General features: G+C 40.1%; 1 protein-coding gene and 1 non-coding gene across 4 annotated transcripts in view; one reads left to right on the top strand and one right to left on the bottom strand.

The window, feature by feature from the left end:
* Window positions 1–24,095, bottom strand: part of CHRNA5 (cholinergic receptor nicotinic alpha 5 subunit) — a 53,167-nt gene that overhangs the window by 8,516 nt on the left and 20,556 nt on the right. Inside the window, exons 2-3 of one of the 3 annotated variants that reach the window (XM_036844159.1) lie at window positions 4,615–4,651; window positions 4,151–4,302 (exon numbers count right to left, since the gene is read on the bottom strand). The exons of 1 other annotated variant lie outside the window; for it this stretch is intronic. In XM_036844159.1, the coding sequence (XP_036700054.1) occupies window positions 4,151–4,302; window positions 4,615–4,639 (177 nt within the window). In that variant the 5' untranslated portion in view covers window positions 4,640–4,651. The remainder of the gene's footprint in view (window positions 1–4,150; window positions 4,303–4,614; window positions 4,652–24,095) is intronic. One more of the 3 variants, XM_036844157.1, reaches the window with a different exon arrangement.
* On the top strand, window positions 21,477–21,566 carry LOC118891440. The gene has a single exon (XR_005019016.1). It is a non-coding gene; the product is annotated as a small nucleolar RNA SNORD116 (small nucleolar RNA).

Genomic DNA, 24,095 nt, shown 5'->3' with positions numbered 1-24,095 from the left:
GATCATCAACCACAGACAGACCTTGTGTAGGATACAATGCTCAGAGCACACAGACACAAAGAAGCACAAGGCAATCCCTACACTTGGGTAGAGAGGATGGGATATAAATAGTTTAGGTGACTGGAGTGTTTCCATTCCCTATCCCATCCGAACAACAGGTGAATGACCTAGGGGAAAGGAGGAGGCCAGAAGGAAGCACATCCCTAGGTACAAAGACAGCTGTTAGGTCCCTACATGGAAAGAATGGGTCCTAGGAAATACAGCATGGCCATCCCTCTTACACTGTGTCTTCCAAAGAGCAATTTTCCTTGATTAAAACACTAGAGCTGGAAAGGACCTAGAGATTTCATCTACTGTAATCCCTTCATTTTGCAAATAAGAAAACTGGCCCAGTGAGGCAACTTGCTTAAAATCACACCACCAATTAGTGGTAAAACCGATTCTAGAACTCAAAACTCCTAAATTTAAACGCTACGCCACCAGCTCTACTGTCCACCCCAAAGTCACACACCATCCAGAATAACTGCTGAGCCCTGTATTAGAATATGCCTTTCAGACAAAAGTTCTAACCAGAGGCATTAAAAATTAGGAAAGTTCTGGTAAACATATTACCTGCGATGCTGCATGGCAGTAGGTCGTCTTTGAGAATCTAATGAAAATTATAGACCTTTTCACCAGAAAAATGTGAACACACATAGATTTTGCTCTGTGAGCTAGGACCTAGTCCATACTTAGTATCTTTAATAGTAACATAGATAAAAGAAAAACCCATAAGTTCACAACTGGCCCCAAAGATGTGGGTTAGCCATTGCCTTAGGGGATACAGCCTCTTTTAACCTCAAGTATCTCTTCAGCATCTATCACGTGTTCAACACAGTGGAGGATGCAACAAAAACCAAACTGAGGGACTTCCCTGGTGGTGCAGTGGTTAAGAATCCACCTACCAATGCAGGGGACACAGGTTTGAGCCCTGGTCCGGGAAGATCCCACATGCCGCAGAGCAACTAAGCCCGTGCGCCACAACTACTGAGCCTGCACTCTAGAGCCCGTGAGCCACAACTACTGAAGCCTGCGCTCCGCAACAAGAGAAGCCACTACAATGAGAAGCCCGCGAACCACAATGAAGAGTAGCCCCCGCTCGCCGCAACTAGAAAAAGCCTGCGTGCAGCAACAAAGACCCAACGCAGCCAAAAATAAATAAATAAATAAATTGATTAATTAAAGAAAAAAAAAAACCCAAACTGAGTGAAGACAAATGTAGGATGACACTCAGGAGGAAACCACAGATAAAGAAATGTTAACTACTCATAAGCATATCAGAAAAGTTTTAGGGGTAATAGGGTTTTTTTTAACCTGACCATAAAAATAAAATCAAAACAAACAAGCCAACACTGATATTTTAAAAAGACAGAGTGAGAACACGTAGGAAATAAGATAGGAATCTGAGGAAACTTCAAGGAAGAGCCACTAAACATGATCACAAGGTTGCGGGGCAAAGACCTTAGCGATTAAAAGGAACATAAACCCACTGAGAAGCAATTCAGTGAAGTTTCTGTCAATGTCCAGGGCCCTTGACCCTCATCTTCCTTGACTCCAGTCCTCCTCCCCTCTCATTGTCACTGACCGTATATTTTCTGGGCCCTTCTCTCAAGAAGCAACCCTTCCTCAACGTCTCTGCTTGGCTAACCCTTGCTTCTACCACTTTCTATGAATGTTCTTCAAGGATCAGGCTCCTGCTCTCTCTGCTTTATAACTGCATCAATTCAAAGTTTTCAACAATCACCCCCAGGCCAGCAATTCCAAACTGACATCCTCAGCCTCACCTCTCACCTCGGAGCCAGTCTTGACCTTCCAAGGGCCTCAGTGAACATTTTCTTTTGAATGTACCATAATGACCTCATACCAAAAGCAAACCCATTGTCTTCTCTGCCCTGCCCCCATAACAACCAATTTTCTCTTTCAAATTGGTTACCCTTCTAACCTCCTAGGCTTCAAAATAAGATGCCTCCCTCCATATTCAGTGATCAAGTCCTGTTCCTTCTTATATTTGGTCTAACTTGCCTCTCAAGCTTCTAATCTTTCACTCTTTGAAGCCACGTATTTAACTATCTTATTGATCCTCTTAAAGTACTGCTTTTACCATGTCTGTTACCCATCAGATCTTTCATTCACTCAGCATTTACTATGTGCCAGACACCATGCTAGGCTCTGGGACAGACACAAGGACTAAAGCTCACTCTGCTTTGAGGCGGCCCTGCCAGCACATGAGTGCCAGTCAGTGTAACTGGAACAGAAGAGAGACTGTCTTAGGAAGTTTGGATTTCAGAGTCTGACAGATGAATTTGGCCTTGAAGGATAAATGGCTTGTGCTGAGAAGGAAAGTTCTCCAAACAGAAGCAATGGCAGGAGCAAAGGCACAGTGGCACACAGGCATCACTCCTCACCTCCTCTACCATCCAGTCAGACCATCGATCTAAACAGCCGAACAAAAAGGCTCGGTATCGCTTATGTACCTGTGATTATACTGTTCCTTGTTATTAAAAGTTCTTTCCTCTCTGCATGCCAGATCCTACACTTAGCACAAGGCCAGCTCAAGTGCCACTTCTTCTACCCAGGCTTCTTTGATAATCTCAATCATCAAGATCTGAAATCCCAGATCTCTGTGACATCACGATTTAGTACTGCAGCATTCTACACTTACTCCATTTACATGCTAACAGTCCCAGCTAGAAAGAAGTTGAAAGCAAGCCCTACTAACTTACTTCCTACTTCCCTATGTTTAATTTATACTTAAAATCTTCCTGTATTGCCTAGCAAAGGATCAAGCACAGAGTCCATAGTCATTGATCTTGCTGGAAGCAATTAGGTTACATTTATCAGTCAACAGACTTCAAAAATGTATATCCTTTGATTCATCACCTTTCTTAGAATCGTTGTACCTCAAGCAGTAATCAAAATTATATCTAAAATAATATTTCAATTTTGTAACATATTCACAAAGAAAAAACTGGCAAGAAACACAACAAAATGTTACCAATGGTCATTTCTGGGTGGTAGAATTACAGTCAAGTTTTATTTTATTTTCTTATTTGTATTTTTTTGAACTTTCTAAACTCTTTCCAAAAATCATGCATTGCTTCTCTAATCAGAAAATAAAGGCACACCTATAAATGTTATCTATATCCATACATACATACATACACACACACATACCTGACTATTCTGGGAACACAACAGGGAAACAATTATTTTTTTTTTTTTTTTTTTTTTTTTTTAGAAATTCACGCTCTTTTATTTATTTATTTATGACTGTGTTGAGTCTTCGTTTCTGCGCGAGGGCTTTCTCCAGTTGCGGCAAGTGGGGACCACTCTTCATCGCGGCGCGCGGGCCTCTCACCATCGCAGCCTCTCCTGTTGCGGAGCACAGGCTCCAGACGCGCAGGCTCAGTAATTGTGGCTCACGGGCCCAGCCGCTCCGTGGCATGTGGGATCTTCCCAGACCAGGGCTCGAACCCGTGTCCCCTGCATTGGCAGGCAGATTCTCAACCACTGCGCCACCAGGGAAGCCCAGGGAAACAATTATTGATTGACATGATCAGAAAAAGAAGAAACTAGTTTAAAAATTAGCGTGAACCTTTTAGTTTAAAATAGAAATAATCTCTTGACAATAAGAACAAGTTATGATGGGGAATTTACTACCTGGTAAATGTCACATGGAAAAACCTAAGAAATGTTTTAAGTGTGATACTGAGGAAATGATCTGTTGAGATCCCTTTTCGGTCCTAAAAATCTACAACTCTAACTCTTGGGTTTTTTGTTTTAAAATTTTTGACCTTTTGGTCATATTTTTTAACACATTTAAGAAGCAACTTCCATATAGAAGGTTTAATATCTTTGAATTTATTAAAAAACAGACCTATTTTAATTACCAAATGAGATAAAATGATTTCTAAACTATATAAGATTATATAAACATACAGTATTCCTATGTCTGTGGTGTAATAATTGTTTTTCCCTGGTGAGTTCCTGGAGGAAAAGCACTATGTTCATTCACCTTTGTAATCTTTGCAGCCGAGCATGGTGCCTGGGCACACAATATGCTCTCCATAGACCTGTGTGAAATTGAATATGGAATGATATGCACACCTACCACATCCACTAATTGAGATATTGCAAGGCCAAACTTTATTTTTATTTTGTCATTCAGGTGTTCCACTGGACGAACCCATCTCTCGTAGTCTTGAAATAAATCCTTAAACAAACTATCTTCATGTTTGGCAACAAAGGATGGTTCAGCTAATCCTGTATAACAAATTTTTAAAAGTTAGTGGATTGGCTTCTCTCCCACCAAATACCTCTACTTTAAAAAAGTTTGGCATTACTAATGAACCAAAGTATTATTTAGGCTATTGTCAAAGGCGATTTTAAAATGAAGGCGATTTTAAAATGAAGGAGATTTTAAAACGTTTGTGATCAATAAGGGACACTCTGGTTCAGATATACTTCTTAGTTAAATCAGATTATTCACATGGAAATACGCTGAATTCCGTAAGAAGCACTCAGTACTTAATACATAGTAATTTAAAATCTAAGTAACAAAAGCTTTTAAATTACCAGGGCTAGGGGGGTTGCTTGTCATAAAATTCCAAACCTAGAAAACAGATATATTAAAGTTTATTGATCAACTATAAATATAAAATAAACATGCTTTAATTTACATGCTTTTAATATACAAATATATAAATATTGAACAAATTATTCAGATTTGTCATACCTTTGTTGCTATACATTTGTATACAATTACCTTAGGGCCTAAGACTAAAAAAGAAAAAGATAAAATTTAAAAAGTTTTAGATGCCATAAGCCAAAGACTGGTTAGATTTATGGATCACAGTTATGTTTACACTTCTAATAAGCTTAAGTAAGCCTCTTTAAAGAAATGAGTTTTCAGTGTTTTATGGACACTGGAGTCTCTATTAAGGAAATGTGGAATGTGTGAAATTCAAGGATGACATTTACTCAAGACTCATGATTTTACAAAGAAAAAACATTTATTTAAAACAAAATGTCACTGGCTTATTTATCATAAAGTATATACATAGGGATTTAGAGTAGCTAGTGTTGGCCTTTCTCTAACCTAAAAGAAATGATTTAACAGAAAATTAGCACTTTCACAAAATCTTCTCTTTTTGTTGTGATAGACCATGTTTTCTATTTGGAGCTATTAAAAAGTATCTGGTTACTGTAGCTAGAGGAAACCCATTCCCTGATTTTCTTTCACTGCTTATTTCTTCATTAATAGAGCAGCTTATTTCTCAGAGTTTATGTCTTGCTTCCCTGGGCAATTTAAGATATTTGATTTAATCTATAAATATCATAGAGTTTGTGCCATGCCTCTGTAAAAGCCTCCTTATGCTGAAATGTGCAGCACTGGAGATATTTCAATTCAATTAGAATATTATACACTAGAGAAGCATTCTTTTTAATGTTCAAAAGCTGTTAATTTCAGAGGTTCAAGTTAAAATAGCATTACTGAAACATTTCTCCTATTCTGATCCTATTTTAAAATGGAAACAACAAAAGTTTAAGGTTGTTTAAAAGACAGAGATAACAAAATGTTTTTTTAACAGAATCTAAGGCAACTTTGCCTTAGGAAAAAAAATACTAACTTGAATTGCCACCTCAAATTTTGTTTGAAAGAAAGTAGATAGGGTATAAATAAATAAAATGATAAATTTATCCTAACATTCTACTTAATGAGAACGCTTAAGATACTGCCTTGTGAATACCTTCTTAGTACATCCAATATTAGAAATACCATTTTCTTAGCACAACTTTACAGAAAAGCCAGGTGCAAAGGTCAGTGGCATTTTAGCACAAAACCTTAATGGTGCACTCAAATTCTACTTAGAGGTCATGTTTCTTCAGCTGGTTCTAAATGTTTTAAGTTTATACTGCTCATAAACCTCAAAATATTAAAAGGGAGATGATCCAATACATTCCCTCACTTCACAAATGAGGATATATGACCAGAAAGGCCAGTGCTACAGAGCTCATCAGTGGCAGAGCTCTGAAGGCCTCCCCTCTACCTTTTGTTCTTTCCACCCTAAAATCTTCCACCTTGTGACAATTTTCTAAAAGAGCTTAATATCACATGCCGAGACCTCAAGCCCACACCAGTGTTTGTTCATTCATTCATTCAACAAATATTTAACAGAATGTGCCTTGTATCAGGCACCATGCCAAATGCTGGAAATACACTGGTAATCAAAGACAGCATCCACATTTACAGCCCAGTAGTAAGGACTGGCTCCGAAAATGTGATACTGTATATAAACTAAATTCTATAGAAACTGAATCAAACTAAAAAATTATTTTTTAAAAGTTGTTGTGAGGACTTCTCTGGTGGTGCAGTGGTTAAGAATCCGCCTGACAATTCAGGGGACACAGGTTTGGGCCCTGGCCCAAGAAGATCCCACATGCCGTGGAGCAACTAAGCCTGTGTGCCACAACTACTGAGTCTGCACTCTAGAGTCCACTCTAGAGCCCACAACTACTGAGCTCACGTGCCACAACTACTGAAGCGCACACGCCTGGAGCCCGTGCTCCGCGACAAGAGAAGCCACTACAATAAGAAGCCCGCACACCACAAGGAAGAGTAGCCCCTGCTCGCCGCAACTAGAGAAAGCCCACACACAGCAGTGAAGAACCAATGCAGCCAAAAATAAATAAATTTATATATATAAAAAAAAAGTTGTGAATAGTTAACGTATGCTCATCCTACTCAAAATAAATACTTTAAATCAATCACTTTCAACCTAGGTTCCTTGGAATCCAGGGGAATTTATACTATACTGTTCTCATTTATATCATACTGTTCTGCATTATTTTTCGATTATGTCACATAAGTATTGGGTCACCAAAGAAACCAATGTCCTGGAACGTAGGAATCATTTCTTTAGTTTGGCATTCCTAAAGTATAATACTTAGTATTGATCACAGTAGTTACTTAAGAGTACTTTTCCTTCCCTCACTACTTAAAGAGGGAAGCAGGGGAGACTGGTTCAAGATGGCAGAGTAGAAGGACGTGCTCTCACTCCCTCCTGCGAGAGCACCGGAATCACAACTAACTGCTGAACAATCATCAACAGGAAGACACTGGAACTCACCAAAAAAGATACCCCACGTCCAAAGACAAAGGAGAAGCCACAACGAGATGGTAGGAGGGGTGCAATCACAATAAAATCAAATCCCATAACTGCTGGGTGGGTGACTCACAAAATAGAGAACACTTACACCACAGAAGTCCACCCACTGGAGTGAAGGTTCTGAGCCCCATGTCAGGCTTCTGAACCTGGAGGTCCAGCAATGGGAGGAGGAATTCCTAGAGAATCAGACTTTGAAGGCTAGCAGGATTTGATTGCAGGACTTCAACAGGACAGGGGGAAACAGAGACTCCACTCTTGGAGGGCACACACAAAGGAGTGTGCACATCGGGACCCAGGGGAAGGAGCAGTGACCCCATAGGACACTGAACCAGACCTACCTGCTGGTGTCAGAGGGTCTCCCGCGGGGGGGTGGTGGTGGCTGTGGCTCACCGTTAAGACAAGGACACTGGCAGCAGAAGTTCTGGGAAATACTCCTTGGCGTGAGCCCTCCCAGAGTCTGCCATTAGCCCCACCAAAGAGCCTGGGTAGGCTCCAGTGTTGGGTCACCTCAGGCCAAACAACCAACAGGGAGGGAACCCAGCCCCACCCATCAGCAGACAAGCAGATTAAAGTTTTACTGAGCTCTGCCCACCAGAGCAACAGCCAGCTCTACCCACCACCAGTCCCTCCCATCAGAAAATTTGCGCAAGTCTCTTAGATAGCTTCATCCACCAGAGGGCAGACAGCAAAAGCAAAAACAACTACAATCCTGCAGACTGTGGAAAAAAAACCACATTCACAGAAAAATAGACAAGAAGAAAATGCAGACGGCCATGTACCAGATGAAGGAACAAGACAAAACCCCAGAAAAACAACTAAATGAAGTGGAGATAGGCAACCTTCCAGAAAAAGAATTCAGAATAATGATAGTGAAGATGATCCAGGACCTTGGAAATAGAATGGAAGCAAAGATCGAGAAGATGCAAGAAATGTTTAACAAAGACCTAGAAGAATTAAAGAACAAACAAACAGAGATGAACAATACAATAACTGAAATGAAAAATACACTAGAAGGAATCAATAGCAGAATAACTGAGGCAGAAGAACAGATAAGTGAACTGGAAGACAGAATGGTGGAATTCACTGCTGTGGAAAAGAATAAAGAAAAAAGAATGAAAAGAAATGAGGACAGCCTAAGAGACCTCTGGGACAACATTAAATGCAACAACATTAGCATTATATTGATCCCAGAAGGAAAAGAGAGAGAGAAAGGACCCGAGAAAATATTTGAAGAGATTATAGGCGAAAATTTCCCTAACATGGGGAAGGAAATAGCCACCCAAGTCCAGGAAGCGCAGAGAGTCCCATACAGGATAAACCCAAGGAGAAACACACTGAGACACACAGTAATCAAATTGGCAAAAGTTACAGACAAAGAAAAATTACTGAAAGCAGCAAGGGAAAAACGACAAATAACACACAAGGGAACTCCCATAAGGTTAACAGCTGATTTCTCAGCAGAAACTCTACAAGCCAGAAGGAAGTGGCATCGTATACTTAAAGTGATGAAAGGGAAGAAACTACAACCAAGATTACTCTACCAGGCAAGGATCTCATTCAGATTCAATGCACAAATCAAAAGCTTTACAGACAAGCAAAAGCTAAGAGAATTCAGCACCACCAAAAGCTAAGAGAATTCAGCACCACCAAAGCTCTACAACAAATGCTAAAGGAACTTCTCTAAGTGGGAAACACAAGAGAAGAAAAGGACCTACAAAAACAAACCCAGAACAATTAAGAAAATGGTAATAGGAACATACATATCGATAATTACCTTAAAAGTGAATGGATTAAATGCTCCAACCAAAAGACACAGGCTTGCTGAATGGATACAAAAACAACACCCATATATGTGTTCTCTACAAGAGACCCACTTCAGACCTAGGGACACATACAGACTGAAAATGGAAGGATGGAAAAAGATATTCCATGCAAATGGAAATCAAAAGAAAGCTGGAGTAGCAATACTCATATCAGATAAAATAGACTTTAAAATAAAGAGTGTTACAAGAGACAAGGAAGGACACTACATAATGATCAAGGGATCACTCCAAGAAGAAGATACAACAATTATAAATATATATGCACCCACCATAGGAGCACCTCAATACATAAGGAAACTGCTAACAGCTATAAAAGAGGAAATCAACAGTAACACACTAATAGTGGGGGACTTTAACACCTCACTTACACCAATGGACAGATCATCCAAACAGAAAATTAATAAGGAAACACAAGCTTTAAATGACACAGTAGACCAGATAGATTTAATTGATATTTATAGGACATTCCATCCAAAAACAGCAGATTACACTTTCTTCTCAAGTGTGCGTCGAACATTCTCCAGGATAGATCACATCTTGGGTCACAAATCAAGCCTTAGTGAATTTTAGAAAATTGAAATCATATCAAGCAACTTTTCTGACCACAATGCTATGAGATTAGAAATCAATTACAGGGAAAAAAAAAAAAAACGTTGGGCTTTCCTGGTGGCGCAGTGGTTGAGAATCTGCCTGCCAATGCAGGGGACACGGGTTCGAGCCCTGGTCTGGGAAGATCCCACGTGCCGCGGAGCAGCTGGGCCCGTGAGCCACAACTACTGAGCCTGCGCGTCTGGGGCCTGTGCTCCACAACAAGAGAGGCCACGATAGTGAGGGGCCCGCGCACCGCGATGAGGAGTGGCCCCCGCTTGCCACAGCTGGAGAAAGCCCTCGCACAGAAACGAAAACCCAACACAGCCATAAATAAATAAATACTTTAAAAAAAAAAAAAAAAACGTAAAAAACACAAACACATGGAGGCTAAACAATACGTTACTAAATAACCAAGAGATTACTGAAGAAATCAAAGAGGAAATCAAAAAATACCTAGAGACAAATGACAATGAAAACACGACGATCCAAAACGTATGGGATGCAGCAAAAGCAGTTCTAAGAGGGAAGTTTATAGCAGTACAATCCTACCTCAAGAAACAACAAACATCTCAAATAAACCATCTAACCTTACACCTAAAGGAACTAGAGAAAGAAGAACAAACAAAACCCAAAGTTAGTAGAAGGAAAGAAACCATAAAGATCAGAGCAGAAATAAATGAAATAGAAACAAAGAAAACAATAGCAAAGATCAATAAAACTAAAAGCTGGTTCTTTGAGAAGATAAACAAAATTGATAAACCATTAGCCAGACTCATCGAGAAAAAGAGGGAGAGGACTCAAATCAATAAAATTAGAAATGAAAAAGGAGAAGTTACAACAGACACCGCAGAAATACAAAGCATGCTAAGAGACTACTACAAGCAACTCTATGCCAATAAAATGGACAACCTGGAAGAAATGGACAAATTCTTAGAAAGGTATAACCTTCCAAGACTGAACCAGAAAGAAATAGAAAATATGAACAGACCAATCACAAGTAATGAAATTGAAACTGTGATTAAAAATCTTCCAACAAACAAAAGTCCAGGACCAGATGGCTTCACAGGTGAATTCTATCAAATATTTAGAGAAGAGCTAACAGCCATCCTTCTCAAACTCTTCCAAAAAATTGCAGAGGAAGGAACACTCCCAAACTCATTCTATGAGGCCACCATCACCCTGATACCAAAACCAGAAAAAGATACTACAAAAAAAGAAAATTACAGACCAATATCACTGATGAATATAGATGCAAAAATCCTCAACAAAATACTAGCAAACAGAATTCAACAACATATTAAAAGGTTCATATACCATGATCAAGTGGGATTTATCCCACGGATGTAAGGATTCTTCAGTATATGCAAATCAATCAATGTGATACACCATATTAACAAATTGAAGAATAAAAACAATACGATCATCTCAAGAGATGCAGAAAAAGCTTTTGACAAAATTCAACACCCATTTATGATAAAAACTCTCCAGAAAGTGGGCATAGAGGGAACCTACCTCAACATAATAAAGGCCATATATGGCAAACCCATAGCAAACATCATTCTCAATGGTGAAAAACTGAAAGCATTTCCTCTAAGATCAGGAACAAGACAAGGATGCCCACTCTCACCACTATTATTCAACATAGTTTTGGAAGTCCTAGTCATGGCAATCAGAGAAGAATAAGAAATAAAAGGAATCCAAATTGGAAAAGAAGAAGTAAAACTGTCACTGTTTGCAGATGACATGATACTATACATAGAGAATCCTAAAGATGCCACCAGAAAACTACTAGAGCTAATCAATGAATTTGGTAAAGTTGCAAGATACAAAATTAATGCACAGAAATCCTCTTGCATTCCTATACACTAATGATGAGAAATCTGAAAGAGAAATTAAGGACACACTCCCATTTACCACTGCAACAAAAAGAATAAAATACCTAGGAATAAACCTACCTAGGGAGACAAAAGACCTGTATGCAGAAAACTATAAGACACTGATGAAATAAATTAAAGATGACACAAACAGATAGACAGACATACCATGTTCTTGGATTGGAAGAATCAATAATGTGAAAATGACTATACTACCCAAAGCAATCTACAGATTCAATGCAATCCCTATCAAACTACCAGTGGCATTTTTCACAGAACTAGAACAATAAATTTCACAATTTGTATGGAAACACAAAAGATCCCGAATAGCCAAAGCAATCTTGAGAAAGAAAAATGGAGCTGGAGGAATCAGGCTCCTGGACTTCAGACTATACTGCAAAGCTACAGTAATCAAGACAATATGGTACTGGCACAAAAACAGAAATATAGATCAATAGGACACGATAGAAAGCCCAGAGATAAACCCATGCACCCATGGTCAACTAATCTATGACAAAGGAGGCAAGGATATACAATGGAGAAAAGAAAGTCTCTTCAATAAGTGGTGCTGGGAAAACTGGACAGCTACATGTAAAAGAATGAAATTAGAACACTCCCTAACACCATACACAAAAATAAACTCAAAATGGATTAGAGACCTAAATGTAAGACCGGACACTATAAAACTCTTAGAGGAAAACATAGGAAGAACACTCTTTGACATAAATGACAGCAAGATCTTTTTTGATCCATCTCCTAGAGTAATGGAAATAAAAACAAAAATAAACAAGTGGGATCTAATGAAACTTAAAAGCTTTTGCACAGCAAAGGGAACTACAAACAAGATGAAAAGACAACCCTCAGAATAGGAGAAAATATTTGCAAACGAATCAACGGACAAACAATTAATCTCCAAAATATATAAACAGCTCATGCAGCTCCATATTAAAAAAACAAACACCCTAATCCAAAAATGGGCAGAAGACCTAAATAGACATTTCTCCAAAGAAGACATACAGATGGCCAAGAAGCACATGAAAAGCTGCTCAACATCACTAATTATTAGAGAAATGCAAATCAAAACTACAATGAGGTATCATCTCACACCAGTTAGAATGGGCATCATCAGAAAATCTACAAACAACAAATGCTGGAGAGGGTGTGGAGAAAAGGGAACCCTCTTTCACTGTTGGTGGGAATGTAAATTCATACAGCCACTATGGAGAACAGTATGGAGGTTTCTTAAAAAACTAAAAATAGAATTACCATATGACCCAGCAATCCCACTACTGGGCATATACCCAGAGAAAACCATAATTTAAAAAGACACATGCACCCCAATGTTCATTGCAGCACTATTTACAATAGCCAGGACATGGAAGTAACCTAAATGCCCATCGACAGATGAACGGTTAAAGAAGAGGTGGTACATATATACAATGGAATATTACTCAGCCATAAAAAGGAACGAAATTGAGTCATTTGTAGAGCTGTGGATGGATCTAGAGACTGTCATACAGAGTGAAGTAAGTCAGAAAGAGAAAAACAAATATTGTATATTAACACATGTATGTGGAATCTAGAAAAATGGTACAGATGAACCAGTTTGCAGGGCAGAAATTGAGACACAGATGTAGCGAACAAACGTATGGACACCAAGCGGGGAAAGTGGTGGGGGTGGGTGGTGGTGTGATGAATTGGGAGATTGGGATTGACATATATACACTAATATGTATAAAATGGATAACTAGTAAGAACCTGCTGTATAAATAAATAAATAAAACTAAATTAAAAAAAAAAGAGGGAACCAGGAGAAAGTTTTTGCAAATCATACATCTGACAAGGGACTTGTATAATAAAAGCCCCAAAAACCTAATCAACCCAATTTAAAAATAGGTAAGTTATCTAAAAGAAGAAAGGCCAACAAGTACATGAAAAGATGTTCAAAACCTTTAGCCATCAGGAAGATGCAAATCAAAACCATGATATACCACATCATACCCACTAAGATGGCTATAATAAATAACAGATAATAACGAGTGTTGGTAAAAATATGGAGAAATTGGGACCCTCATACACTGCTAGTGGGGATGTAAAATGGTACTGTTGCTTTGGAAAACAGTCTGGCAGTTCCTAAAAAGTTAAAGGGTGACCATAGACCTAGCAATTCCACTCCTAGGTATATACTCACGAGAAATGAAAACCGACGTCCATACAAAAACTTGTATATGAATGTTCATAGCAGCATTATTCATAATAGCCAAAAAGTAGAAACAACGCAAATGCCCAGCAAATGATAAATGGATAAAACATAGTATATCTAATGGAATATTATTTGGACATAAAAATGAATGAATTATTGATGCATGCTAGAACCTAGATGAACCATGAAAACATTATGCTAATAAAAGAAGCCAGTCACAAAAGACCACATATTATATGATTCCATTTACATGAAATATCCAGAATAGGCAAATCTATAGAAACAGAAAGCAGATTTTTGATTGCCTAGAGAGAGGGTGCTTTGGGGGGGATATGAAAATGTTCTAAAATCAACTGTGGTGATGGCTGCATATGAATATAGTAAAATCCACTGAATTATATACTTTAAATAGATGAATTATATGGTATGTGAATTGTATCTCAATAAAGCTGTTATTAAAAGAGAACCTCTTTATGACTAATGACTGAGAAATAGATGTACAAATATAATAGTAAATCAGAATTGAGAAAATATAACAAACAGTATAGGTATAACCTTCAGAAAACCTATTTGAACAATTACCCCATAAGTTTTCTTAATAAACATAAAACTTAATGTGCAATGCCACTGCATTTATTTTCCTTATTTCTTTTTGATGTTTTATAACTTTCCCAGGAATAGCCTATTTTTTAAAAATTAAGACTTCGTTCCTCCCAACAAACAAAAGTCCAGGACAAAACAAGCACTTCACTGGTGAATTCTACCAAACATTTAAAGAAGAATTAATACCAGTCCTTCTCAAACGCTTCCAAAAAATAGGAAGGAACACTTCCAAACTCATTTTACAAGGCAAACACTACCCTGATACCAAAATCAGACAAGGATGCCACAAGAAAAGAAAATAACAGACTAATATCCCTGATGAACATAGATGCAAAAATCCTCAACAAGATATTAGCAAACCAAATTTAACAATACATTTAAACAATCATACACTATGGTCAAGCGGGATTTATTCAAGGGATGCAAGGATGATTCAATAACCAGAAGTCAATCAGTGTGATACACATTAACAAAATGAAGGATAAAAATCATATGGTTGACACAGATGGAGAGAACAAACGTATGGACACCAAGAGGGGAAAGCAGGGTGTTGGGGGGTGCTGGTGGGATGAACTGGGAGATTGGGATTGACATATATACACTAATATGTATAAAATACATAACTAATAAGAACCTGCTGAATAAAAAAGTCAAATTAAATTAAATTCACAAAAATCATATGGTCAGGCTTCCCTGGTGGCGCAGTGGTTGAGAGTCTGCTTGCCAATGCAGGGGACACGGGTTCGAGCCCTGGTCTGGGAAGATCCCACATGCTGTGGAGCAACAAAGCCCGTGAGCCACAACTACTGAGCCTGCGTGTCTGGAGCCTGTGCTCTGCAACAAGAGAGGCCGCGACAGTGAGGGGCCTGCGCACCGCAATGAAGAGTGGCCCCCGCTCGCCACAACTAGAGAAAGCCTGCGCACAGAAACGGACACCCAACACAGCCAAAAATAAATAAATTAAATAATTAATTAATTTTAAAAAAATAATCAGATTTATATTAAAAAAAATCCTATGGTCATCTCAATAGATGCAGAAAAGCATTTGACAAAATTCGGCATCCATTTGTGATTAAAAACTTTCAACAAAGCAGATATAGAGGGTACATACCTCAACATAATAAAGGCCATATACAACAAGTCCATAGCTAACATCATACTCAATGTTGAAAAGCTGAAAGCTTTTCTTCTAAGATCAGGAACAGGACAAGGATGCCCATTCTCACCACTTTTATTCAACATAGTATTGGAAATCCTAGCAAGAGCAATTAAGCAAGAAAAAGAGATAAAAGGCATCCAAATAGCAGAGGAAGAAGTAAAACTGTCACTATTTGCAGATGACATGATATTATACAGAGAGAAAACCCTAAAGACTCCATTAAATAACTTTTAGAATAAAGGAATTCAGTTTAAAGTTGCAGGATACAAAATGAATATACAAAAATCTGTTGCTTTTGTATACACTAATAACAAACTATCAGAAAGAGCAGTTAAGAAAACAATCCCATTTGCAGTTGCATCAAAAAGAAAAAGATACCTAGGAATAAATTTAACCAAGGAGGTGACAAACCTGTAGAATGAAAGCTGTAAGACATTGATGAAAGAAATTGAAGAAGACACAAATAAAGGGAGAGATATACTATGCTCATGGATTAGAAGAATTAGTATTGTTAAAATGTCCACACTGCCCAAAGCAATGTACAGATTCAATACAATCTCTATCAAAATTCCAATGGCATTTTTCACAGAAATAGAATACACAATCCTAAAATTTGTATGGAAACACCAAAGACTCCAAATAGCCAAAACACTCTTGAGAAAGAACAAAGCTGATGGGATCACGTTCCCTGGTTTCAAATTACATTACAAAGCTATAACAATCAAAACAGTATGGTATTGTCATACAAACAGACACATAGATCAATGGAACAGAATAGACATCCCACAAATAAACCTACACATATATGGTCAACTGATTTATGATAAAGGAGCCAAGAATATACAATGGGTTATAAAATGAATAAGTCACAGGGATGTAATATGCTGCACAGGGAACATAGTCAATACCTTTATATGGTGTGTAATCTATAAAAATATTGAATCAGTACATTGTACACCTGAAACTAATATAATATTGTAAGTCAACTATACTTCAATTTTAAAAATGTATATAGATAGATAGATATACACAATGGGGAAAGGACAGCCTCTTCAATAAATGGTCCTGGGGAAACTGGACAGACACATGCAAAAGAAAGAAACTGGACCACTGTCTTACACCATACACAAAAATTAACGCAAAATGGATTAAAGACTTGAACATAAGACCTGAAACCATAAAACTAGAGGAAAACATAGTCAGTAAGCTCCTTGACATTGGTCTTGGTGATGATTCTTTGGATTTGACACTAAGAGCAAAGCCAACAAAAGCGAAAATAAACAAGTGGAACTACATCAAACTAAAAAGCTTCTACAAAGCAAAGAAAACTACCAACAAAATGAAAAGGCAACCTACAGAATGGGAGAAATTATTTGCAAATCATACACCTGAGAAGGGGTTAATATCCAAAATATATAAAGAACACATACAATTCAATGGCAAAAAAAAACCCCAAACAATCCAATTAAAAAATGGGCAGAGGATCTGAATAGACACTTTTACAAAGAAGACATACAGCTGGACAACAAGTACATGAAAATGTACTGAGAAGCACTGGTGAGGATGTAGAGAAAAGGGAACCCTTGTGCACTATTGGTGGGAATGTAAATCAGTGCAGCCACTATGGAAAACAGTATGGAGGTTCCTCAAAAAATCAAAAATATAACTATCATATGATCCAGCAATTCTACTTCAGGGGCTTTACCCAAGGAAAACAAAAACACTAACTCAAAAAGATATATGTAACCCATGTTCATTGCAGCATTACTTACAATAGCCAAGATATGGAAACAACCTCAGTGTCCACCAATGGATGAATAAAGAAAATGTGATATATATACACACACACACACACACACACACACACACACACACACAATGGAATGTTATTCAACCATCAAAAAGAAGGAAATCCTGCCATTTGCGACAACATGGATGGACCTTGAGGGCATTATGCTAAGTGAAATAAGTCAGACAGAGAAAGACAAATACTATATGATCTCACTTATATGTGGACTCTTTAAAAAAAAAAAAGGAAAAACAAAAAAAACCCAGTTCATAGATACAGAGGAACAGGGAGTGGGGGGTGGGAGAAATGGGTGAAGGGGCTCAAAACGTAAAAAATTCCCGTTATAAAATAAGTCATGGGGACGTAATGTACAGCATGGTGACTGTAGTTAATAAAACCATGTTACATACTTGAAAGTTGCTAAGAGAGTGAATCTTGAAAGTTCTCATCACAAAAAAAAAAAATTTGTAACTGTGTATGGTGACAGATGTTAACCAGACTTACTATGGTGATCATAAACAATTAAAAAAAATAATACCTTTTAGAGCAGTTTGAGGTTCATAGCAAATCTGAGGGGAAGGTACAGAGATTTTTATATGCACTGCCCCCTCCACATGCATAGCCTCCCCCATTATCAACATCCCCACCAGAGCAGAACATTCCTTGCAACTGATGAACCCACACTGATACATCATTATCACCAAAATCTATAGTTTACATTACAATTGCCTCTTGATGTTATATATTCTATGGGTTTGGACAAATGTATGATGGCATGAACCCATCATTACGGCATCCTACAGTATTTTCACTGCCCTAAAAATTCTCTGTGCTCTGCCTATTCATTTCTCCCCCTTCAACCCCCGGCAATCACTGAATTTTTTACTGTCTCCATGGTTTTGCCTTTAATAGTCTATTTTGATAACTATTTTAATAACAGATTATGGTACTTGAATGGTCTGAATGTTTCTTTCTTCCCAAAATTCATGTTGAAATCCTAACCTCCAAAGGTTATGGTATTGGTAGGTAGGGCCTTTGGGAGGTGCTTAAGTCATGAGGGTGGAATCCTCATGAACAGGGCTAGGGCCTTATAAAAAGGCTCCAGAGAGCTCCCTAGCACATTCTGCCATAAAAGGACACAACAAGAAGTCTGAGACCTGGAAGACGGCCCTCATCCAACCACACTGATCTCAGACTTCCAGCCCCCAAAAGTGTGAGAAATAAATTCCTGTTGCGTATAAGCTACTCAGTGTGTGGCATTTTGCTATAGCAGCCCAAATGGACTAAGCCAGCATTTGAGTAATACAAATATCAACTGCACATTTTTTTTTCTTTGTAAACCTCAACAGCACATTTTTAAAGTGTCAACAGCACATTTTTAAAGTGTCAACAGCAAATGTGCAAACATCCTTTATAAGTGAAGAGACAGACCAAAGTTCTGAGAGGTTGTCATTTGCCCAGGATCATACAGCAAAAGGCTGGGAAGCTGACTTGTCACAAGGCTTTGAAGCCAGGTTTGTCACCCAAGTCCATGGTTTTTCCACATCAAGTGATTCCACCTTTATAGGTTAAGTGCCAGTTAATCACAGAACTCTAATTGCAACCCAGATCAATCCTCTTTCCTCCTACTCAGTAGGCTTCTTGAGGTTATGGAAAATGAGAATAGGGGACTCTTCATGCATTTAAATGTTAAGCACTAACATATATAACGATATAGAGAAACATCTTTATTTTTCTTAGTCATATATGTGATCACTCCCCTGGGAGAGGCCTTCCTGATACCAATGGTCCTAGGATAGAAGAAGAATCCTGCTGCTCTCAAACACTGGTGATAGAAATGTAAAGTGTTACTGTCTTTTGGAAAAGTAATCTTGTAATATTTTAATCTTGCAAAATTTATCAAAAAATAAAAGTATATATTCCCTTGATTCAGCAACCCCACACCTAACTCCCACAGCAATAAAAGCACCAGTACATAAGGACATATGCACAAGAATGTTTACCACAGTAAACACTGTAGCAAAAATCTGGAAACAAAACAAACAATGAGAGTATAACATATCCATTACATGACATATTATGAAGTCATTAAAAGGCTTACAGGACAAAGGTGCCAGGACCACTCAATGTGGGAAAGGACAGTTTCTTCAACAAATAGTGTTGGGAAAACTGGTTAGCCACATGCAAAAGAATTAAGTTGGATGCTTACCTAACACCATATACAAAAATCAGCTAAAAATGGATTAAAGACCTAAATTTAAGACCCAAAACCATAAAACTCCAAGAAGAAAACATAGGGGAAAAGCTTCATGATACTGGATTTGGCAATGATTTCTTGGAAATGACACCAAAAGCACAAGCAATACAAACAAAAATAGACAAATGAGACTATATCTAACTTAAAAACTTCTGTGCATCAAAGGATGTAATCAATTTTCTAAACAAGTATATACAAAATCTTTATAAATTAACATATTTCTCCAAAAGTGTACAAGCAGTCTCAATTCATTGGGACAAAAATAAATACTTTTGTTCTCCACAGGTCACTGAATGAAGTCTTTGTACAGTTCAGGGAAGCTATGGATAGAAACTGAGCTAGGTTTGAAAAACGATACTGTGCCATGTAAAAACAACAATTCACGGCTGCCGTGGACAGCCACTTGCTCCCTTTCAGGGTTCCAGGTCCCCTCGCATGGCAGAGGTCTTCCATTTGAAGTCTGTCTGTGGTCCTCGGGGACAGCGCCTTGGATCTCTGTGAGTTCCTCGGTAGTGTCGCTGTGTCGGAGGAGAGGTGCCAGGATGCATGGGGTGGGGTCGCCGTCATCAAAGCGGACATGCTTGCTGTCTGTCTTCCCTGGTGCTCAGTGTCCACGTGTTCGCATGGCGTCTGTGGCTTTCAGTCGGGTCGAGTCGCCCTGCGGGCAGGAGGAGAGCACGTGGGACAAGGCTGTTGAGCGTTTGAGCGTTTCCTCGGGGGTCAGGGCCACAAATCTTGCCGGCTGGGGAGCTGGCCGGAATGTGACCGGAAAGGTGGCCTAGTTTCCGCCATGGGGTTTGACCCTGGGTCATGGTTGCTGAAGACCACTGCTTCCCACGGTCGGCGTCCATGCGGGTCCCCGCGGGTCCCCGGAAGGTGATCTGGCCTAGTTGGCCTGAAGTGGCACCTGGGCTGAAATCCTTTGGCCCCTTGAGAGGAAGACGGGCTGCATCTTGCCTGTAGCCAGCTGCAGGGTGGAGTCAGCCTGCCCATGGGAGGTTCCCTTGTTCCCGGAAACGCTGGGAGTGGCCCCAAGTGCACATCAGATGTGCTCGTAGCTGGCAGGGTCTCCAGGTTCACATAGATGTTACACCCATGGCCGGGAAGCCGGTTCCTCAAGTCTATGTGCTTTCGTCAGAAGGCGGGGCTGCTGGAGAGTGGGAGCCTGTGGCCTATTTCAACAGCCCATCGGGGTCAAAGTTCGCATGCGGCCTCTTAAAGGCGGCTGGGGTCTTTCTCCATTCAGTGGGAGGGTGCGAGGCCAGGGCTCTGCGTATAAGGTGTGGCTTTTACTGTTCGAAGCTCTGCAGGGGAGCAAAGGGACACACAGAGACCCAGACGCAGATACAGAGGCACACACAGAAACCCACAAGCGCGTCCTTGCACGCAATGACAGACACATGCACGCACACACACATACACACCCTCACACGCGGGCCCACCTACGTGCCTACCTTCCTGCAGTTGTGCTGTCAGACATGCATTCAGTTCTCCTAAGTGAAAGAGGTACTTGGGAAGCAGGTGCAGGGCTCTCGCCCAGGTAAATGTTTGCATGAATTGCGTTCTCGAGGACCCGGGTCCAATTCTGAAGCCTGCATGATTTCTGTCCACTTCTCAGGTGTACTTGCTGGGCAAGGCTGGCCATCGGCGAAGACAAGAAGACCTTCACGTGGTCTGAGGGCTGGAGGTGGTAGGGAGACCTGGAAGAAGTGAGGTGGGCCCAGGGTGCCAAGTGTGGCTGTGGATATCACAGGACGGTAGACCTTCAGCCATCCCAAGATGTGCCATTGGATATTAGGGTTTCCTCGGATGGGCCCAGTGGCTGCAAGCACAGATTGACTGTTCCTCTTGCTGAGTGGCCTGGGGGCTGTGGATTCCCCAGGCTGTTGGACTACTCTGGAGTCACTGGCTCCTCCGCGGAACCACGCGGCCTGCCCTGTCAGGTTCTGCAGCGTCCCAGCATGTGCTCGGATCGATGATGACTCCCTTGTATGCATTCCTTGGAAAATCTGAACAAAATGAGTGAGAACACTCTACCGTCTCATCAAAACTGAGGTCCAAAAAAGAAAAATAAAAAAAATAATAAAAACAACAATTCACAGTTGAACTGAAACACTGTGAATGCGTTAATACCTGCCATAAAACAACAATTTATCTAATACAATATTAACCTGCTTGTCATGTAACACAATGTTCTTTGCAGCACTATTTACAACAGCCAGGACATGGAAGCAACCTAAGTGTCCATCGACAGATGAATGGATAAAGATGTGGCACATATATACAATGGAATATTACTCAGCCATAAAAAGAAACGAAACTGAGTTATTTGTAGTGATGGGGATGGACCTAGAGTCTGTCATACACAGTGAAGTAAGTCAGAAAGAGAAAAACAAATATCATATGCTAACACATATATATGGAATCTAAGAAAATGGTTCTGAAGAACCTAGGGGCAGGACAGGAATAAAGACACAGACACAGAGAATGGACTTGAGGACAGGGGGAGGGGGAAGGGTAAGCTGGGATGAAGTGAGAGAGTGGCATGGACATATATACACTACCAAATGTAAAATAGACAGCTAGTGGGAAGCAGCCCCGTAGCACAGGGAGATCAGCTCGGTGCTTTGTGACCACCTAGAGGAGTGGGAAAGGGAGGGTGGGAGGGAGAGGCAAGAGGGAGGGGATATGGGGATGTATGTATATGTATAGCTGATTCACTCTGTTATACAACAGAAACAAACACAACAATGTAAAGCAATCATACTCCAATAAAGATGTTAAAAAAAAATTAACCTACTTGCTAAATATGCTTTGATTTATAAGATGCATATATTTCCAAAACTGTTCAACATCTCTACTTATAAATTAATTCACAGGATTCATATAGTTGCTTTTTAGTTTGAAAAGGGTGTTAGCAAAAATAATACGAGGAGACCTTCAAGACGGCAGAGCGGTAAGATGTGGAGATCACGTTCCTCCCCACAAATACATCAGAAATACATCTACATGTGGAACAACTCCTACAGAACACCTACTGAATGCTGGCAGAGGACCTCAGACTTCCCCAAAAGCAAGAAACTCCCCACATACCTGGGTAGGGCAAAAGAAAAAAGAAAAAACAGAGGCAAAAGAATAGGGACAGGACCTGCACATCTGGGAGGGAGCTGTGAAGGAGAAAAGGTTTCCACACACTAGGAAGCCCCTTCACGGGCGGAGACGGCAGGTGGGCGGGGGAGGAAGCTTTGGAGCCACGGAGGAGAGTGCGGCAACAGGGGTGCGGAGGGCAATGTGGAGAGATTCCCGCACAGAGGATCAGTGCCAACCAGCACTCACCAGCCTGAGAGGCTTGTCTGCTCACCCGCCAGAGCAGGTGGGGGCTGGGAGCTGAGGCTCCGGCTTCGGAGTTCAGATCCCAGGGAGAGGACTGGGGTTGGCTGCGTGAACACAGCCTGAAGGGGGCTAGTGCGCCACAGCTAGCCAGGCAGGAGTCCAGGAAAAAGTCTGGAACTGCCTAAGAGGCAAGAGACCATTGTTTCGGGGTACGCGAGGAGAAGGGATTCAGAGCACCGCCTAAACGAGCTCCAGAGACAGGCGCGAGCCGCGTCTATCAGCGCAGACACCAGAGATGGGCATGAAGCGCTAAGTCTGCTGCTGCAGCCACCAAGAATCCTGTGTGCAAGCACAGAGCACTATCCACACCTCACATCCCGGGAGCCTGTGCAGCCCGCCACTGCCAGGGTCCCGTGATCCAGGGACAACTTCCCTGGGAGAACACACAGCGCGCCTCAGGCTGTTGCAACGTTATGCCGGCCTCTGCCGCCGGAGGCTCGCCCCGCATTCTGTACCCCTCTCTTCCCCTGGCCTGAGCGAGCCAGAGCCCCCTAATCAGCTGCTACTTTAACTCCATCCTGTCTGAGGGAAGACTAGATGACCTCAGGTGACCTAAACGCAGAGGCAGGGCAAAATCCAAAGATGAACCCCAGGACCTGTGAGAACAAAGAAGAGAATGGGAAATTTCTCCCAGCAGCCTCAGGAGCAGTGGATTAAATCTCCACAATCAACTTGATGTACCCTGCATCTGTGGGTACCTGAATAGACAACGAATCATCCCAAAATTGAGGTGGTGGATGTTGGGAGCAACTGTAGACTTGGGGTTTGCTTTCTGCATCTAATTTGTTTCTGGTTTTATGTTTATCATAGTTTAATATTTAGAGTTTATTATCATTGGTAGATTTGTTTATTGATTTGGTTGCTCGCTTACTTTTTTAAATATATATATTTTTTTCCTTTTTCTCTTTTTGTGAGTGTGTATGTGTATGCTTCTTTGTGTGATTTTGTCTGTATAGCTTTGCTTTTATCATTTGTCCTAGGGTTCTGTCAGTCTGTTTTTTGGGGGTTTTTTGTCTTTTTTTAGTATATTTTTTAGCACTTGTTATCGTTGGTGGATTTGTTTTTTGGTTTGGTTGTTCTCTTCTTTATTTTTTTTACTATTTTTTAATCTTTTTAATATTTAAAAAAAATTTTTATTTTAATAACTTTATTTTTTCTTTCTTTCTTTTTTTCTCCCTTTTCTTCTGAGCCGTCT

This window comes from Balaenoptera musculus, chromosome 2 (genome assembly GCF_009873245.2).
Source record: "Balaenoptera musculus isolate JJ_BM4_2016_0621 chromosome 2, mBalMus1.pri.v3, whole genome shotgun sequence".
NCBI lineage: Eukaryota > Metazoa > Chordata > Mammalia > Artiodactyla > Balaenopteridae > Balaenoptera > Balaenoptera musculus.
This window is presented reverse-complemented; position numbering and strand designations above follow the sequence as displayed.